This window comes from Notamacropus eugenii, chromosome 1, assembly GCF_028372415.1.
Source record: "Notamacropus eugenii isolate mMacEug1 chromosome 1, mMacEug1.pri_v2, whole genome shotgun sequence".
In the NCBI taxonomy this organism is placed as follows: domain Eukaryota; kingdom Metazoa; phylum Chordata; class Mammalia; order Diprotodontia; family Macropodidae; genus Notamacropus; species Notamacropus eugenii.
Window position 1 is genome coordinate 128,056,041 of NC_092872.1, and position 20,058 is coordinate 128,076,098.

Here is a 20,058-nt window from a genome sequence, read left to right on the forward strand (position 1 = left end):
TGCTGTATTTTTTTGTTACGTGATTAAAACCAATTTTTTCATGAGGTCCTCTTTGGCCAAATGGTTGGCTTTCTTAACATTTTTCTTTGCTACCTCAGAAAAGAGATGACCAGTTCTGGTCCATCCCAAACTATGCCACAGAAAAGAGCAAGAGGGAGCAGAAGTTGTGTAGTCAATAAAATTGAAGACTTCTTAAAATCCTACTATAATACACATAATTTTCAACTGAGAAACAGTGAATTCATTGCCAAAATATATTACACTAAGTAAGGAAGATCATCTTCAGTAACTGAAAAACTGATAGGAGATAAATGAATAAAGCAAAAGAAAGAAGGAAGCAATAAAATCTCTATTTGCTATATTGCAAACCATTAAAAGTGTTCACCTACAAACTTTAAAAATCTTACAAAAAAAGCACAAAACTTGCAGTCACCTGTGAGGATATCATAAAATAAGTAAAAGTTATGCTTTCAAAGTTGACTTAAAAAGTGACTAGTAATTTTCTTAGCATCAAATAACTTTGCTCTTAATGCTGAGCACTGTTCAGTGCAGCCAAGATTCTTAACCCTATGGAAAAAGAATGAAACTTCTAAAAGATGTTTAAAATAGAAAAGAGTAGCTATTCTGATCTTTTAGCTAAATCATCTTTTTTATTTTACACTGTAAAACTGAACAGAATTTCCATTTTTCCAGAGACGAGAAAAAAATGTTTATCATGGACGTAGATCAGTTATATCTTAAATGAATTACAAAACAAAGCAACGACCTTCCTGATGTTCCTTTTTGTAAATAAAATTTCAGCGTTACATATTTACAAATCTACAACCGCTCATTAAAAAGTGAAGTTTTGGAGATAACAAAGTACCATTTAAAAATCCCAAAGATAGTAACGAGAAATGTTAATCTAATAAATCAACACGTACCATATGGTAAAGATCTGATATGCAGATATGATCCATTTCTTTCTCAGGGATAAATTCCTGACTGGCATCAATATGACACTGAGAATTTTAAGGAATCATTCAACTTTGAGATTTGTACCTATTGCATTTGGAAATTAATTAGATGATGATGAATTCAGGGATAACATTTGCTTACTTATGTTCATCCTACCTATGGTTGCATTTTCTTGGTGTCATGGTTCTGACCTGTAACATACTGAGAATGTAAAACTCTCATTTAGACTATTCAAGATGCTGCAGGTACATAGGAAAAAATGTACTTGAAGCTAAAAAATATACTTGCTTTGTAGGGTTATATGTTTCTGTTACAAGTGTTGAAAAGCACATGGTAGCATTTTCATCATCAAGCAGAGATCTGGACATATTTGTTGATTCAGACTACAGCAATGGTTCTGCGATGTGGCCTTCATAAAACTGGCATTCAGTACTTTCAACAGGGACATATTTGCTTTGTGGGCAAAGGAGGTGAGTATTACAGAATGGTCAGAGGACATCATGTGCTGAGGATGCTAACGTTATTATTAAAGGGCAGCTGCTAAGTAGGAAAATAAAGTCTGGGAAATGAAGACTAGACGTGTGTGTAAATAGGAATGGGAAACATCTACCTCGACTTCCAGCACAAATGTCACTGAACCACTCCAAACAAGACACTTTCTCTTCCTGGTCTGAGATAAATGAACTGGATGGAAGCACTCAAGTAAATATTGATGTCAAAATAAAAATGAAGCTTCATGCAGTGCAAAGACAAATAGGTATTTCCTTAAATGGGATCATAGGACTATGGGACACTTTATAAATACAAGGGAATCTCGAAAAGGAAGAATGTAGCACTTCATTGTTATTCTTAGATTTCATAGGGATTATCAAAACTCTTTGGAAAGAAGGATTATTAACTATTTGATACGGGTTTACTGATATTTTCAGGGATCATTTTTTATATGCAACTAAAGAAATCAGAAAATAAGCAGATCTACACAATTCTGCAATTAAGAAAAAAGGATAATTGAAATATGACATGATCCTCAAAAATCAGTAACAAACAGTAATGGATAGGTAATTTTCAGAACGTAGTAGAAATAGCATATACCTTACATCAGCAAGCAGTATGGTTTTTATTTAATTTCAAAGTCTAAACCAAATCAAGCATTCTAAAATGAGAGAATATACCACATGGGAAAGGAACTTCAACTATCCATATCTGTCTACATGATCACACAGAGCAAACACAATACCTGTGGCAAAAAGAGTGCTTTCCTCACAGTTCTTCTGACTTAATTTTCCCTCACTCTCTATCTGCAAAAAGTAAAATTCTGGAAAAATACTGGGTTATTTTTTAAAAACTGATCCAAATACGAGTAACAGAACTCAGACATTAAGATAATTTAAACAACCACTTCCCACTGGAGCCTGGACTGTAAGAATAGGACATTTAGATTTAGAAAAAAATGTAAAATACATGAGGAGTAACTAAGAAAAAAGTAAATAGCCATGAGAAAGGCTTTTACATAAGTACCTCATTACAAAAGTGACTTGGCCTAAATTAATCATAGCTATCCAATATACTGTCTCCTAAGAAGCTTACTGATAAAAATTTTCAAATTTATTAGTGAATTAGAGAATTAGAATACCAAGTATGAGAAGCTTACAACTAGTTGGGAATAGAAATTGTGGAGGTGAAAAAAGCAGCAGGCAGAGTATCATCACATCGTTGAAGTAGACTAATGTCAACATAAGCCTGAGTTAGGAGCATTATATATATTTCATGCTGATCATTTCCCCATGTGGAAAATGGTAAAATCCTTTAAGTTGGTACCGTTCATGAGTGGCTCAACTTAACAGTGAGGCCCATTTTAACTGAAATGACTTAGAGAATGAATGATGGTACTTTTAGCTGTATTCCAGAGGTGTGTCTTGCAACTCTTCTGCAAACTGCTTCACACACATACATTTGGGATCATTTCCTTGGTCCATCTCAGCACATCATCTGGGCAATTCTCCTTTGTTAATGACAACACATGCCCACAAATCCAAAGAATGAGAATCATTAAAATAACTAATGGTAATAAGGTATACTTTTTCCCCTTGGAAGTAATAACCTGAAGAACACTGAACAGAGTAGCACAACTAAGTGTTTAAAACAAAACAAAACAAAAAAACAAATCAATTTCAGGTATCTCTGAATACCCAGCAATAATGCTCAAACATTCAGCTCATCATCTAGTTTCTATAACTTATAGATCTTGATGGCTTATTTCAAAAGCCACATAATTTAATATGTGTGAACTATTCTGTAATTTATCCCTCTAGAAAATGAATATTTTGTTCCATGTAAAATAAAAATATATTTTAAATATAGTTCTAAATGAAGTGCCCTGATTGTGTTCCCTATAACTACCATGTAGCACAGATGACGTACCCAATCTCAGATATCAAAATTGGAGTATATCTGCCATAATCGCTATCTTGCACGTTAAAATTACAATAAGACTTTTGGAGTAGTGTCAACATACTTGGAATGTACACCATTACATATATTTATAAAATTTCTGTTTAATTTTGCAAGGTTTCCCCACAATGTCTTGTCTCTAAGTGCCATTCGCAACGACAACAACAAAGTGCTGAATTCTTCACTGTGTGCTGGGCCTGAGTTTCGAAGGCATGGAGAATTACATTTGGGACTTTTAGGCCTCTCCAGATTGTCAGTGTGCCAATCTTGGCAGCGTATGGGGTATATCACTCTAACACTTACACACACACACACACACTTTCAAACTTATGGCTTCCCAACGTGCAAATGCAAACTGCACCCAGGACAACACCGGGGCTAGGCTTGGCATTTCTGACCATTTCTGTGTCCTCCCCCCTCCCTACACCATTCTCTCCCAACTGAAAACAGGTCGGACCATGTGTTCCACATAGCAGCAGACTTGGAAGGACGAGCACGAACCTGCTCATTGAAAGTTTAAATTCATTTTACGTTTGTTATAGTAATTTTAAAAAATTAAAAAAATATCAACTTACTATAAACAATTTAAAACACGTATAATACAAGTTTGAGTTCTTTATAACATCTGAATAATCTATGTAAACAGCAGATCCTTTGATTTTATGTTACTTATTAGTATTCATACATGATTTTGATCACTGTTTTCCAAGAGACTGTCTTCTTTTAAGACAATTACTTTTAATTATGGTTTTTCCCCACCATGAAACACTTTATAGAGGGGAACAATACAAGGACCAGGAAGCAAAGCAGCGTTCAGCCCGCTTGGTACTATTCTTTACCTAAAACATTTGTAGTTTATCAGGGTTTTCTGACTCTGCTGCAAATACATTTTCAAAAAAATGAAGATAGAAATTTTCTTAAGAGACTGAAGTGGTAATTTTTACATAGACTGTACAAAACATATATAGTATGTGTATATGTGCATATACACATATTTATGTAAATATATACACATAAATTTATTTTAAAGATAAGGTTCGCCAAATATTTTTCGACATTCCATCACCCCTGTGCTTGGTGGTCTATCACAGTTGTGGGTACTCTTGACTTGACTGGGTGTAAGACGATCATATGCCATCTTGTATTCTCTGTCAAACGCATCTGGAAATATTCACACAGGTAAAGAAATAAGCGTTTAAGTGGTATGTAGAGTCAATAACAATGTACTATGTTACTTCAGGAACACAAAATCAAAAGCTTGGAAATTTACTAGAGGTAATTTTATTCACCTTCTAAACTTAAACTATCTCAAAATATACCATTTGTAACATATTCCAATGTTTTGCAACCCTCAGAATTGGAAAATTCTTTCCAAATATAGGGTTATTGAAAACTAACTGGGCAATGTTCTGTAACAGCCTAAAACTACAGATTAACCAACTCTAATTTAGCTTCTCCAAAGGCTATTTAAAATTCTATTGCTTTCTTTGAAAGACTTAAGAACTTTGATTAATATAATCGCCAGCCATAATTCTAGACGACTTGTGATGAAACATACCACCCATTGCTTGACAGGGATACAGGAGGGTGCACATCGAGATGAGTATTGTTTTTGGACATGACTAATATGCGGGACTTTGTTTTGCTTGAATATGCATGTTTGTGAGAGTGAGATGGGTTTTGCTTTTATTTTTTTTCAATGATGGGGAAGAGAGAGAAGAAAGAGAAGTTGGATTTTCATTAATTAAAATTATAAAACTTCTATTTGCTTCCTAGACCCTTGAATTTTCTAATTTTACTGAAGTTGGAGGCCTCTATGTTTAAACGGCTCCCGAGTAAAGACAGATAGTCATGTTGAGGATTATAATCTCTTTTTCAGTTTATGTATCCTTTTGTTACCTTCTGTTTTGCTTTCTCTGACAAAGGCAGTGAGTGCCGATTCATGTTAGACTTGTGATTAACTATAAGTACTAGCCCTCAGATGGCACACAGGCACAAAATAAAGTTTCCTCTTTCCTTTTTCTAGTTTGACAATCTTTTCCCCTCCTAAAGCAAAATACCCTGCCCACATTTATTTTAAACTTCATCTTGTTTAAACTTGGCCACTTTTCTAATTCTCTTCTCTAAGATGCCTACTGCTACACCCACATGTCTTGCTGCCAATGTCACAAATACTTTTAATTGTACCAGAAGTCTTAGTGGCATATGTATTAGAGGTTACAATACCAAACGAAGCCACCTTGACTAACTTCCTTCTTTTTACAGTTCCAGGGACAAGATGCCATAGGGGAACGCTCTCAGTCTTCCTCCTATTCTCCCACGTCCCACCCTGGCCTGGTGTAGCAATGTCCAGATGCTACAGGTGCCTGTCATCCGCCATTATCCATAGTACATTAATGAAACTATTGAATACATTGTCAAATATCACTCAGAATGACCTGTCAGACCAACCCAAACTGGTATCTATTCTTTTGATCCTATTATAGAAGCTTATTCTACGCGATAGTATTTTATTTATTGATGGGTAAGTCTTAGAGCACCAAATCAAGATGATCCAATCAGCTAACTCTATTTATCATTTTCTTACAGAATTAGACTAAAAAGGACCTTAGAGATCATCTAGGCCAACCCCAACAACAGAGCAGGAAAATCAGGCTCCGGGAAGGGGACGGGTTTAGTTTCAATTAGTCCTACATCAGTAAACCTAACAGTAATTATGAGATGTGCCACTCTCCAGTCTTAGAATTCTTTCTGACCATCCACAGTGATTTAAATGAGATGGTCTCAAACCGTCTTCTCTCTAGCTAACAAAGACCATTTTTGCATTCTTCCTTACTTAAAATAAATAATTTAAATTTACCAGTATTCTCACCAAAGCATTCTTATCACATGAAATAATATTGAAGGGATAAGGTTTCAGAGAAATATGCTCTGATTAAAAAAGTTTACATTTATTGTTTGATTTTAAGTTGGCACAATGAAATAGAACGACAATTATTCTTTTTCTTGATAACAACTTGTATTTAAAAACACAGCGCTAAATAAGTACAAAATATTATTATAATGAATTATACCTATGTCAATGTTGTCTCTTCCTAATGCCACAAGTGAGAGAAATAGTATTTCTCTATATAAACTCCTGAAAAAAAAGGAGGTGGGGAGAGAGTAAAGTGTTAGATTCCAAATATAGGGAAAAATATGTTCATTAGAAGTCATGTTCATGCTAAAGTAGGCATGAAACCAGTTATGACAATAAATTATTAAGCAAAGAATTATTCGTTTGTTTTGAGGGACCTCGTGCTCATTTAAAATGTTGCCTTACTTAAAAGAATGGCTCTTACCGTTGTCGTTTAAGATGAGGCCATTTGTTCAGTATCTCCAAAATCTGACTCATTGGTCCATAGACGTCATTCATCTTAATACTTTTTACCATGCTTTTCAACAGTTCTTGGTTAAATGAGTTATCACCTTTTTGCAATAAATGGACCATTGGGTACTTTTGGGCTGTAAAAGAACCAAAATAACAAATGAAGCAGTGCTTATTGTCTAGAAAGAAGAAAAAATAATTAAGCAGCAGCTACCGTTTATTTTTTTATAAACAATTTTTAAAAAGCACCAATAAAATAAATAAATGACAGTGCTAGGACAAAGAAAGAAATAACGATAAAATATGGAGATAGAATAAAAGGAAAAGACAAGTATGTCTAATGGGTGACATATGGGCCTAAAATATAACACAGTTTCATACAAGCAACAACAAATGTTTTCTCCCTCAAAGCACTCCTTAACAACATTTGAGTTGGCAGTCTAGGATTGAAAACGAGTAAACAGGCAGAAAAGGAATCTGGATGAAGCCATCTGCTGAAAGCTGAAATCTTTCTTGACATGCACATGCACGTTCACACAGGTAACCCTCCCCCAAAGAAGTCTACACGTTAGCAACACCAAGCGCAACACTCACTCTCAAACAAGAGGGTACGATTCTGACCTGAAAGACAAAAAGTGGTATTAAACAATATGAGTTGGGTAACTATCTGTGCTACTTGAAGAAAATAATTAACTGCTGTATGTTAGGAAAGCTTTCTTTTTAGAAAGGCACTTACTCTGTGCATTCCAGAGGATGTACAAGGGCTGTCCTGGATCCTGGTGTAATTTCATGTTGTCCCACAACATCTGAATTAAAACGTATTTACTGTCCTCTGACATACAGTGACGGGGAATCTAAACAAAAAAAAAAGACAAAATAATTAATATGAGGAGTTCCTTTATAGAGTAATTCTTTTAGACACAACCTGGTAGTCAGAATGAACATGATACACTTTATATATGTGTGTGTGTGTATAAAAATCACATGCTCCCCCTCTGGGTTCTTGGAACTGAGGGAGGAGAATAGAGAGAGGTGGGGAGGGGCAGGGGAAGAGAGAGGAGGGAGGGAGGAAGAGTGACTGATGGAGTGAGAGAGAGACAAGGTGGTTTTTGGTGGGGCCTGTGTGCTCCCTTCTTCTTTTCTCCTCTTTCCAGTATCTTTGCCAAGAAAACTCCAGGAAAGTATGGTAAGGAGGCAGCTAAGTGGCTCAATAGATACAGTGCCTGGAGTTGGGAAGACCTGAGCACAAATCAAGCCTTAGACACTAGCTGTGTGATCCTGGGCAAGTCACTTAACCTGGTTGCCTAATCCACTGGAAAAGGAAATGGCAAACCACTCCAGTATCTTTGCCAAGAAAACTCTATATTAGGTGCTGAAGAGTTGGACACAACTGAACAACAATAAAAAAAAAAATCTTAATTATGCTATACTGAAGGTAGGGAAGCTGTGGCCTTGAGGTCCAATGTGGTCCTCTAGGTCCTCAAGTACAGCCCTTCTCACATAAGACCTCAAGGCCGCAGGGTCCCCACCCCTGTGCTATATTGTCACAAAGTAAATGTGTCAACATTAAAATTAAAACACCTTCCACATTAAGGTACAGTGACAGCAGTAAAAATGTTTGAAAAGTTAAAATTTTTAAAATGTCTAGAGTTAGGCAATTAGTGGTAATGAAAATACGAGTGCATGTGGTTTCTGGTCCTAGCTGTCACTGACTCACTGTGCTGAGGCAAGTCACTCACTGCTCTGGCTCTCTAGTACTTCATCTAGAAAATGAGGGAAGGGAGTATCTTTGATTCTACGATCTAATTAAAGGCTTACCTAACAGTACCTACACTATGCTCAAGTCCCACTTAAGATGCTCATATTCATTTTGACAGAGAGATAAGAAGTGGTCCAACGTGCCCAAAAACGTACGTGTGAGACCTCATGGTAGAGGGGGCTGTCAGCAGGTGGTTAATGAGCTCTCCAAAGGTGGTAACTGCTCTTGGACGCTTAAGACTCAAGTGGATCTGTTATCTTATTGATGTGACTGTTCTCTCCAGTGATGAAGATGGCAGCCCATCTGGTGAGATTCCTGTCTTTGCTGTCCCTTATGACCTCCCTTCCATCCCCCCAGGGGTCCACCCAACATACTGGTCTGGTACCAGCAGAGTACCTGGGATGTCCACCTGTCATCCCTTGCCTTCATGTTATCATATCATCTTATTTTCACATGATATATAATATAATATAATTCACATGATGACATAATTTACTCCCATTCTGGAGATAATGCCTGTACTACTCTACAATTTAGAGTCTTTGGGAGGAAAGTGCTTTGTAAACTTTAAAGAGCTAACTGTAAGTAACATGTCTACTGGTGGCACATGGATGGAGTGCTGACCTTGGAGTCTTCCTGAGTTCAAATTTAAACTCAGACGCTTATTAGCCGTGTGCCCCTGGACAAGTCTCTTAACCCTGTTTGCTTGTTTCCTCATCTGTAAAATGAGCTGGTGAAGGAAATGGCGAACCACTTCTGTATCTTTGCCAAGAAAACCCCAAATGGGGTCATGAAGAGTCAGATACTACCAAAACAACTGAACAATGTGTCTATTAAGGATAATATCTTATTGTTACTCAGGTGCCAGAACCACAGAATTCGAGTTGGAAGGGGTCTCTATGGCCATTTAGTCCAATCCATACTTGAAAGAAATGTCTCTCAAAATAATTCTCACTACTTCTCCCCTTCAAAGTAGTCATCCAGCTTCTACTTACAGACTTTCGGTGACCACCCCTACCAACTCTTGAGGCAACTCTTTCTACCTCTGGACAGCTCTAACTGTGCAACAGTTTCATGGGGTTTTTTTCCCCTTACACTAAAACCTAAATTTCCCACCTTGCAGCTTTCATCTTCATTCCTGATTCTGCCCTGTGGATCAAACAGAACAAATCTAGTCCCCATTCCACGTGAATATTTCAATATTCAGATATCTGCTATGACAGTCATAGTCCTCTACGTATTCTCTTCTCCAGGCTAAAATCATCTCCAGTTCCTTCACCATCCTGGTTGCCCTTTTCTGGATACTCTCTAGCTTAGCAATGTTCTTCTTAGACTGGGGTTTAGGTTCAGAACTGAATAAAATTGTCCAGAGGAGAGCACAGAAAGCACAGAAAACCTCTTGTCTCTTCACACATGGTAGCTATTCCTCTCAGAGGAACCCAAAGTCAGATGGGGTGGCCACATCACAAGGCTGACTCATGATGAGCTGGCAATCTGCTCTAACCTTCAGATTTTTTTCAGATAAACTGTTGTCTAAAAAAGAAAAAAGAGTTCTGCCTTCTCCATCCTGTGCCTGGGAGTTGTGTTTTTGTTGTGGTTCCTCCTAAGTATAAGACTTCACATTTATTCTTACTGAACTTCATCTCCTTATGTTCAATGCAATGCTCCAGGCAGCCTGTCAAGATTTCTTTAGACTCTGATCCTGTCATCCAGTGTGTTAGCTATTGTTTTCATCCTACAGTCATCTGCAAACTGGATGAGCAGGTCATACTTCTGTATTCCATGCCTTTGTCCAAGTCATTGATACAAATGATAGCAAATGGAGGGCAAGACAGAAATATAATTAGGAAAGCATTTTTGAAAGGTTCTATAAATAATCATTATGGCTGTTAAGGTCCTAGAAGAAATGAAATATAATGAAACCCCATTTTTAAATAATTGAGAATAGGTAAATAATTTTTGAGGTAAGAAGAACAATATTTATAGTACCACATTTAGGGTATGCTTTTCTCTCATACCTTAGAATACTTATTACAATGCTCAGAAGACAAAATCAATCCAGGCAGATTACTGGGTAAGTCCAGACGTCTAAAATACCACACAAGATTCCAAAATACAATTGGGTGATGGTCTACAAAGTCTGCCACTGTTATTGCATTATCCCCTTCATTTTCCAACAAACTTTCAAGTTCTTTCCATACTACTAGTGGACTGAGATATGGGACAGTAATAGGATCTGGACTTGGAAGGTCCCATTCTAAACCCAGTGAATCCTGTTGGAAAACAACAAAACAAAAGAGTTATTATATAAGCATAAAACATTTAAGTGGAATCACACTTTTCAAACCACTGTTATATTTTGTCACGTCAGTAGAATAGTATAATTTTCATTATAACTTTAAATGAATGAATTTAAATGAAAACTAACAAGGCTGTGGAGCATAAGGGAAATAAAAGTATAGCTAAAGGACCAGTTTCCAAATTAAAAATATTAAAGTATATACCGTTGCGCCTTGCAAAGTTGCTGGCAGACTGCCTGTAGACACAATGTGACTGATCTTCCGGCCTCCTGTTTCTTCCTTGTCTAAGGGACCATAGGTGCTGATGCTCCTGGCCACTGGAAACATCGGACATTTTGATGTGCTCGTATTTTGTCTTCTCCCTTCAGGGATCTGAATACTTCGGGCACATGAATTTTCTTGCTCTTTAGATTTGCTTGGGGGAGGGGAAGAAGAATTGGCAATACTTAATACATAGCCTACACAATAAACATACAGAGGAATACAATACAATGGACACTTCTACAGTGCTCTGATATCGTCTCTCTGGATCATAAGAAAATCAGAGGCCATTTATTCCTAGTCTTTCTCCCCTCACCTACTTTAATTTCATGGAGGACCCATGTTCTCACCCTAACTCCTAACCCATTTCTCTAAGGCTTCCCAGACACCTCAATAAACCTTCATGTGTCATAATCTTCAGGCCTCTCACCTCCCTCCAAATGAATTTTGTTGCTATTTTGCCTAGCTCTATAAAGCATCCTCTTTGTAGTTTTATGGGTGTGTCACTAATATGCAAACTAATTTAAGTATGCTCATTTTTAGTATAATAATGAATTCTAACCATGAGGAATGAATATCCCACCAATTATTTAAGTCATGCTTAAGTTTTTAAGAGTATTTTGTAGATACATTTTTATAAGTTTTGAGTGAATCTTGGTAGATAAAATGTCTCTGAGATATTTTATGCATTTTGTAATTGCTTCAAATAGAACCTCTTTGTTATTTCCTTTCGGAGTTTGCTTTTACTATATAGAATCAAATGTTGACTTTTGCTGATTTATCTTGTATTTAGATATTTTATTGAAGCTATTAATTGCCTCAATTAATTTTTTTGCTGATTCTCTTGGATCTACCAAGAAAGCTATCTCCCACTAGCAAACAGTTTTTAGCATTAATGAATAATGAACCTTGTCAAAAGCCTTTTTTATGTTTACTGATGCAATCATGTGGCTTAGAATGTTTTGTTTTTAATATGGGTACTTATATGAATGATTTTCCTAATGAAGCACCATACTTGCAACTGTTTTTGTTAAGCTGAATAATGGTTTAGTGAATTTTAATAGGTTTTTTATTAAAATTTTATGTAAAGATTTTGAAAGTGACATTCTTTAGTGATAAAGGTGTATATAGTCCTTTCTTTACTTTATCCTTTCCTAGCTTAGGTGCTGAAAATATATTTTTTCATATTTTCCTTCTCAATTTTTGAGAAAATTTGTATAGTTTAGGAATTAATTAAATTATGTCTCTTGTAAATGGGTGTATTTAAAAAAACAGTACCTCATTCCCAACTACTCATTCAAGTTTTGTGTTACCTACATATCTGATAAGCATAACTTTAATGTCTTTCCCAAGTCACCGGTAAAAATATTAAACAGCACATGGAAAAAGTGCCAACTGCACTCCAGACCCTTTAAAACGGTCAATACTCCATTACTGATGACACTTTGGGCCTGATCATTCAGTTGGTTCTGAATCAACCTAATAAAATTGTAGCATATTTGGCCTATATCTTTTCATCTTTCCCACTTCTAGGTAAATGACATTTTTCATATTCTCTTGATTTACCAAACTGGTAACCCTGTCAAAATAAGAAATAAGGCTCATCCGGCATGACTCCTTGTTTGTTTTCAAACTTAAAGCATTTTTTTTACTGATATCCTGACATGACATCATTCACCGGGAAGAGAAAACCCTTCCACTCCCTCAAGAACAAGAAAACCTGACAGAGTGACATCTGACAATGTGTACCACATTCTTCAGTGCTAGCTCCCCTCCCCTCTGGCCTGAGGAGGGAGGTTTCATTTTCTGATCTTCTCAACTGTTACTACTTTCTCAATTGCTCAGAATTCAGCTTCCTTTTGGGTATCTTTTTCACAATGTCTTTTTGGTTCTGCTTATTTCACTTTGCATCTATTTATGTAAAGCTTTCCACTGTTTCTCTGGATTCCTCATAGACTATTTTCTTGCCCCTGTCCTTCCCCAACTGATGGATACCCACTCTGTAGCACTGAACAAATGGAAACAAAGACTGCCACTAGTGACATTTTGTCTTTGATGTCCTTGGAGTATATGTCTGGTATTGTGGTCATTGAGTCAAAGGGTATGGACAGCATAATGACTTCTGCATAATTTTAAACTGAGGGTCAGAATGAAGGAGTCAATTCAAAGGTCCTTATGTATTTGTGTGCCTGTCTTCCTATAACCCTTCTAACATAGACTGGCTTTCTGTTTTTTTGCTTTTCTTCCATATTTGATCATTAGCAGAGTGAAATGAAATCCTAACACTGTTCTTCACTTGCCTTTGCTCTCACTCTCAGTGGTTTAGACCAGGTTTTCACATAATCATGTATAATTCAAAGTTCTTTTCTAAAGTCAGAGGCCCAGAGACGCAGTGACTTTGCCCAAATATCAGAGTCAGAGTTTAAACTCAGGGCCTCTGCCCTGAAGCCTTTTCTTTTTTCCTCTGTACTTACTGGATGATCTCTCTTTCCTGGACAGCCACTATGGATTCACATTCTCATTTCTCACAGCACAAGCAGCTGTTTCTGTCTCTGCAGAGAGGACTTCTTATCTTGTACTTGTTTCACTTCCTTCCATCTCTGCATATCCTTTTCCTTTGTTTTCATCTAGAAGCCCTTTTTCCATATTTAAAGGAGCACTGGCTCCTCCCTGATAACTTGTAGTGTGGAGAGGAGCTCTTTGGCATGCTCCTAATAGAAAGGCTGGCCCATGCCGAGCCAGAGAGCCAACACTTGGATGTGTCAAGGGTACCTCCTAAACTCTGTGTATGTGACCAAAGAAATCTGCTTTCCCTCATTTTCTCAAAGGAAACTCCTCAGTCACCAGTAGTTCTTGTGGGTGACTCCTGGTGCCAGCTTCCACAGTGAGCTGTTGTGATCAAGTGCTGGTGGATTGAGCTAATGACTTTGGGGAGAGGCTTTCTTTGGCAGTTCCCACCTCATCTGATTTTTCATGTGTATTTTTGATTTCTCTGAGGACAAATTTTTTTTCCTTAAGGATAGGTAAAAATAAAGCATACATATTTTTACCAGTTTTTTTGCAAAGGTAAGAAAAAATAATCTGAAGCTTCAAGTTTCCTATAAACTTTGTCTTTGAAAAAGTAGGAACAGTATATTTACAAACTTTACAATCCATTTTGGTGGATTTCAATACCAGTGCCTTTCTACTGAAATGTTTATGTATTTATAACCTAACATGTGGTCTACTGATCCATTTTAATGCCTTTTTAAACAACTAAAGGAGGTGAACATTTTTCTTAAGGCTCTACTTACAGACATCAGAACAGTTAATGCCTTTCTGAAATTGTCAGCTCCTTTAACAGTCTATTTGGTTAACAACCTAAGACTGCTGTATAAAAGATCATCAAATAAGGTTAAAATTTAACATATAAAATGGTAGAAATATGTAACACCATATAACTATAATTACCTATTTGCATTAAAATTCTCTTGAGCAGAAATAGCAACACCTGAGGCTGATGAAGAAATGCAGGACTTCCTTGTTTGATTTGAACACGATGATGGAAAATGCATATTCTCAGTAGATGGGGTGGACTTTAAAAAGTACCTACAATGTGAATGATAGATGTTTAAAAATTTTTACAGAACAAGTATACAAACATCCCTCTTTCAATAACAATAATAACTGTTATTATTTACAGGTAGCATTTATAATAGCACCAGGCACTGTACTTAGTGCTTTAAAATTATTTTCTCATTAGACCTTCATGACATACCAGTGAGGTAGGTGCTTTTATTATTCCCATTTTACTGTTGAGGAAACTAAGACAAACAGAGTTTAAGTGGTTTGCCCAGAGTCACACAACTAGTGAATATAAAGAAAAAGAAAAGTTGTTACCTGCCAGGTCTTCGTAAATCTCTTATTTCGATATTTAGAAAGGGTAAGAAAAGATTTCCACAAAAAGGGCATGTGGTATTGAGATTTGAATCATCTGCTGTCCAACCAGCCATAATCTCTTCGTCATGTACAAGGCAGTCACAAGTTCGACATCTTGAACAGCTTGATATAAGAACCTGCAAGGGAAAACAACACTCACTTGAATTTTAGTAGTTTATGTATTTTTGTTGACAAGCCTTAAAGTATTCCTTGAGAGTTGCTGTCTAGACAAACTGAATTAAAACAAAACCTAATTCAAGATGCAAATTTATCAGAAGATTAACATTCAGAATTCACCTGAAGGTGGTAGGAAGAACACTTCCCCTGGAGTCAGAAGACCCAGTTCTGACATTTATGAGCTTTATGACCTTGGGAAAACTACTGGGCCTCTCTGGACCTTGGCTGTTCCACCTGAAATGTGAGAACTCTAAGGGCATTACTTCAAGGGTTTGTTTTGAGGATCCAATGGAAATGTATGGAAAGTGCTTTATAAATTTTATGGTACCACATATGGGAAGTTATTATTATTCATAATGATGCTGCAAAGAGAAAAGGATTTCATAAATGATTCCACTGGGCATATGGGGCTAATCGGACAGTTGTGCAATAAAACTTCATTAATTTCAAATCCGAGGCAAAGGATCAGAAAAAGATGCTGAGTTAATGACATTCATACTGATACTTTTATTACGCAATACTGTATATTGTCTGGAGATCAGCAGTTACTCCAATTTAGATACTACTGTATAATTCATTGTAATCTTACTAAAAATTTATTATTACAAGTATTCTGTACCCTTAATATTTAAGACATTATTTTAAATTAATAAGAATGAAGAATGCTATATTTGTTTACTATTAAGTACTTTATTCTTTCATTTATTATGAATTTAACTTTAAATAGTATCAAAATTGATTAAACCTAAATTTAAAAATACTTAAAATTTTAATATGGTATTTGAACATATTTTTTAACCAAAGCTACTTATTAGTTATTCCCTCTGTATTGCTTTCCAATCTCTTTGTGCATTCACTAATTTGTGCAAATATTTCTTTTTATATGGCCAAAGATAAAGAATCATTCATTTAGGAATGCTTTCTTAAATTTGTCTTATTGCACATTTTTCTGTTTTCTTATAGTATTCATTTTCCATTCTTAATTGCATTTTAATATTCCACTATGATGATATATACCACAGTTTGTTTAGACATTCTTCTGTTAGACATCTAGGTCATTCCAATTCTTTTCTATTACAAATGATCCAATTATTAATATTTTACATAGATTAAAATAATGCTCCTAGATATATTCATCATAGTGGGACAATTGGGTTTAGGGTACAGATATTGTTCAGAAAGACATTCTCCTATAGTACAGCATTTAGATTTTTGCTATTACATAATTTGGGAGGGATTTAGGACCTGTGACTTCCTAGTGAAATTCATGATGAGTAAACTTTCTCCAATAAATAATGCAGATGGGCAATCACTCTGCTCTTCCTAGGCTGATAGAGCTGACCAGGGTGCTGTAAGATGCCTTGCTCAAGGACACACAGTCACTTAATACACAAGTGGAATTTGAATCCGTAGCCTTTCTGATTGAAAGGCTGATTTGCTATCCATTATACTATGTTTCTTCTCATTATAAATAATTCAGCTGTTAATGTTTTCACATAGTTTTTAATGCTCTTGGGGCATATTCCAAATAGTGGGACTATGTGCTCAAAGGGTATGACTAAAAACAAACAACAATCTGGAAAACCAGATTGTTTTCCGGAAAACTGTATAAATTTGTAGTCTCAGCCACAATAAACGTGGACACTCTGTTTCCCCAAGGGCCTGCTACAGTGCCTTTTGTTGTTTCTGTCTACTTATTTATTTTCGGCATTTTGACAGATCTAAGGTGGTACTCTATCATTATTCCAATTTTCATTCCCTTGAATGAACTTTTTTCAGTGATTATTTTCAATTTTCTTATCTTCTTTTGTGAAGTGTCTGTTCGTATTCTTTGACCACTTATTCAGTAGGAACTATGGGGTACTCTTAAATACTGATATTAGCTCCTTATAAATTTTTGATGTCAGGGTTTTTTCTCTTCAGATACACAGAGCATATTTTCCTCTAACATGTTATTTTTCTTTTTATCTTGGCTATATCATTAATAATGAAAATAGTTAACATTTATATAATGCTCTAAGGTTTGCTAAGTGCTTTTATCCTCACAACAATTCTGGGAGGTAGGTGCTATTATTATCCCCATTTTACAGTAAATGAGGAAATCAAGGTAGAGATGAAGTGACTTGCCCAGGATCACACAGGTGGTAAGTGTCTGAAACCAGATTTGAACACAGGTCTTCCTGACTCTAGATCCAGCTCTCTATGCACCGTCCCACCTAACTGCCTCATGCTGTTTTTTGTTATGTAGAATTTTGTGCAATTTAACCTACCCATCTTTTTTTTCCAATAATTTCTTTAAAAGATAAAAATGTATCCCCTCTCCAAAAACAAGATAACTAGAAATTTTTTCTTATAACCTTTTAAAGCTTTAAAAAATGCTTGGTTCTTTGATAAAACTGATACCGTGTAAACTGTGGATATAAATTCATTTTTTATTATATTGCCATCTAGTCTTTATAGGTGGTATGGCAGAATGAGTGCTGGCTTTATAGGCTAGAGGAGGGACCCAGCTTCAATTCCTGACTCTGACATTTACTGTCTGTGTGACTACAGGTAAGCTATGGAATTTCTCTGAGTCTTAGTTTCTTCATCTGTAAAATAGGCATTTACCTCATAGCGTTTCTGTGAGGCTACTGTGGGAAATCAATGAAGTGTTTACAAAGTATTCTGCAAACCTTAAATTACTATATAAGTGCCAGTTATAATTATCAGCATCCTGTATTAAATGATAAATCTTTTGCCCAATTTTTATTTCACATAAGTTTAACAAAAACAAATATTCATATATATGTGTATGTATTTGAATCTATTTCTGAGTTCTTTAGGCTGTCCCATCGATCTTCATTTCTAGTTTTAACTAAGTACCATATAATTCTAATTGTGATTCTAACAGATTAGTAACACTTTATATCCGAGAGGACAAGTCTCCTAACTTTAACAATTTCCTTTTAAAACCTTTCCTAATATTGTTGTCCTTTAGATTCTCCATTTACATTCTGTAAAGATTTTTATTTGGATCTATAAAGAAACCCATTGGTACTCTGATTCTGCAAATCTGAATTTGTATCTGTAGATTAATTTTGGGAGCACTAACATTTATATTAATTAAAAATCATCCAGAAACACTGCATATGCTTCCAATCATTCAATTTTTCATGTAGATTGTACTTTCCTCTCTCATATCAGTTTTACAGTTATAAAGATAGTATTTTGAAAGAATTCTTACCTCCATAGCATAGTTCTGGAAGATATTTGTACTACTTGTACTGCAAGAAGATGCCAACTCTGATTTTCCAGGTAAAACAAACTTTGACAGGGGACCTATTCATTGTTTTTAAAAAAAAAAAAAGCAAACAAAACTTTTCAACTATGAAAATTACTCATAGTAGATAATTTTAGATTTCAGAAATAGTAATACAAATAATTATACTATATGTGGCAGGAAAACCTTCATAGCACAAAATAAAAAAAGAACTCATTACTAAGGTAAAAATTAATTTTCTAAGGCATAAAACAAAAAACACTGAAAATGTGTTTTTAGTATGTACATTTTCATTACCAGGGAAAACAAACTGCAGTTCTACTGATCCATTTAAATATGAAGTTCACTTATTCAGCATTTCCTGAAAATCTACTATATAAATCTAAGAGGAATTATAGTTATATGCTGTATGCTGTGTTGGTTTAGGAGATGTTATAGCTGCATGGAATATAATGTAAGTTCCTTAAGGACAGGGATTATTTTTTGCTTTGTCTTTTTATTTCCAGTACCCAGTACTGTGTCCTGTATGCAGGGAGCACTTAATAAATGCTTGCTCAAATAGATTAGCTTAACAGTCTGAGGGAATCAAAACTATTGAAGGATTTCTCTCTTGGTTTTCCTACCATGTGACCACTATTTCTTAGTCTCTTTCACTGAATCATCATTGGTCACTAATTGTTGGTGTGTTGAAAGGCTCTGTCCTGAGCTCTATTCCCTTTTCTGTAGGTCCTCTCCCTTGGTGCACTCATGCATCAGCAATCATGAATTCAACTGTCATCTCTATGCAAATGACTCATATACTAAGAGATGAAATCCAAGTCTTACATCTGAGGCCCAGTTCTACTTCACTAACTGCCCCTTGAACATTAACCAGGAGGTACCTCAAGCTCACCCAAACCCACCCATTATTATTCCAAACTCTTTCATGTTGAGGGCACCGCCATGCTTTGTATCGCTCAATCTGTAACCTTGGTGTCACCTTCAACTGTTCACTCCCACTCATCCCACAAAGACAATTAGCTGCCAAATTCTAGTCATTTTTTACCTCCATTATTTCTTGCACACCAGTCTTTCTCTATATTCACATAGTCAAGGCTCCCGTTTAGGCCCACATTGTCTCTTGCCTAGACTCTGGCAAAATCTATTTGGCCTTTCAGTCTCCAACCTTTTCCTTGCTCCAATTTGTCCTCCACGTTACTTTCAATGTGATTTTCCTAACGTACAGGCCTGATCATGTCATTTCCTACTCAATAAATTCTAGGGAGTCAATTGCTTTGAAAATTAAATAAAGTCCTTCACTTGGCATTTAAAACTCTTCACAGAATGGACCCATTCTAACTGTCCCGTCACTGCTCATTACTGCTTTCTCTGCATCCAGAGTGCAGATATGCTAGCCTCTTTGTGGTTTTTCATATCCCATGCTCCATTTCCTGTGTCTCTGCTTTTGTACCATCTGTCCCTTACGATTAGAATGTTCTCCTTCCTTACTTCTGCTTTACGAGAGGTCTTTACTGGTCCCCCATCCTACTAGTGTTGCCCTATTCAAGGTCACCTTATGTTTGCTTTGTAAGTGTCTTGCATGTAACTATAGATGTATATGTTGTCT

The 20,058-nt window shown here is 35.9% G+C and overlaps 1 protein-coding gene across 7 annotated transcripts in view; it reads right to left on the reverse strand.

The window, feature by feature from the left end:
- Positions 1–2,055: 2,055 nt before the first annotated feature.
- DENND4A (DENN domain containing 4A) overlaps positions 2,056–20,058 on the reverse strand; it is a 136,527-nt gene continuing 118,524 nt past the window's right edge. For 4 of the 7 annotated variants that reach the window (XM_072614418.1, XM_072614403.1, XM_072614386.1 and 1 more), the window contains 10 exons: positions 18,417–18,511; positions 14,975–15,150; positions 14,546–14,683; positions 11,039–11,249; positions 10,553–10,807; positions 7,512–7,629; positions 7,370–7,396; positions 6,750–6,912; positions 6,483–6,547; positions 2,056–4,569 (listed from right to left, as the gene is read on the reverse strand). In XM_072614418.1, coding sequence (XP_072470519.1) covers positions 4,433–4,569; positions 6,483–6,547; positions 6,750–6,912; positions 7,370–7,396; positions 7,512–7,629; positions 10,553–10,807; positions 11,039–11,249; positions 14,546–14,683; positions 14,975–15,150; positions 18,417–18,511 — 1,385 coding nt within the window. In that variant the 3' untranslated portion in view covers positions 2,056–4,432. The remainder of the gene's footprint in view (positions 4,570–6,482; positions 6,548–6,749; positions 6,913–7,369; positions 7,397–7,511; positions 7,630–10,552; positions 10,808–11,038; positions 11,250–14,545; positions 14,684–14,974; positions 15,151–18,416; positions 18,512–20,058) is intronic. The other 3 variants (XM_072614425.1, XM_072614413.1, XM_072614410.1) reach the window with 1 other exon arrangement.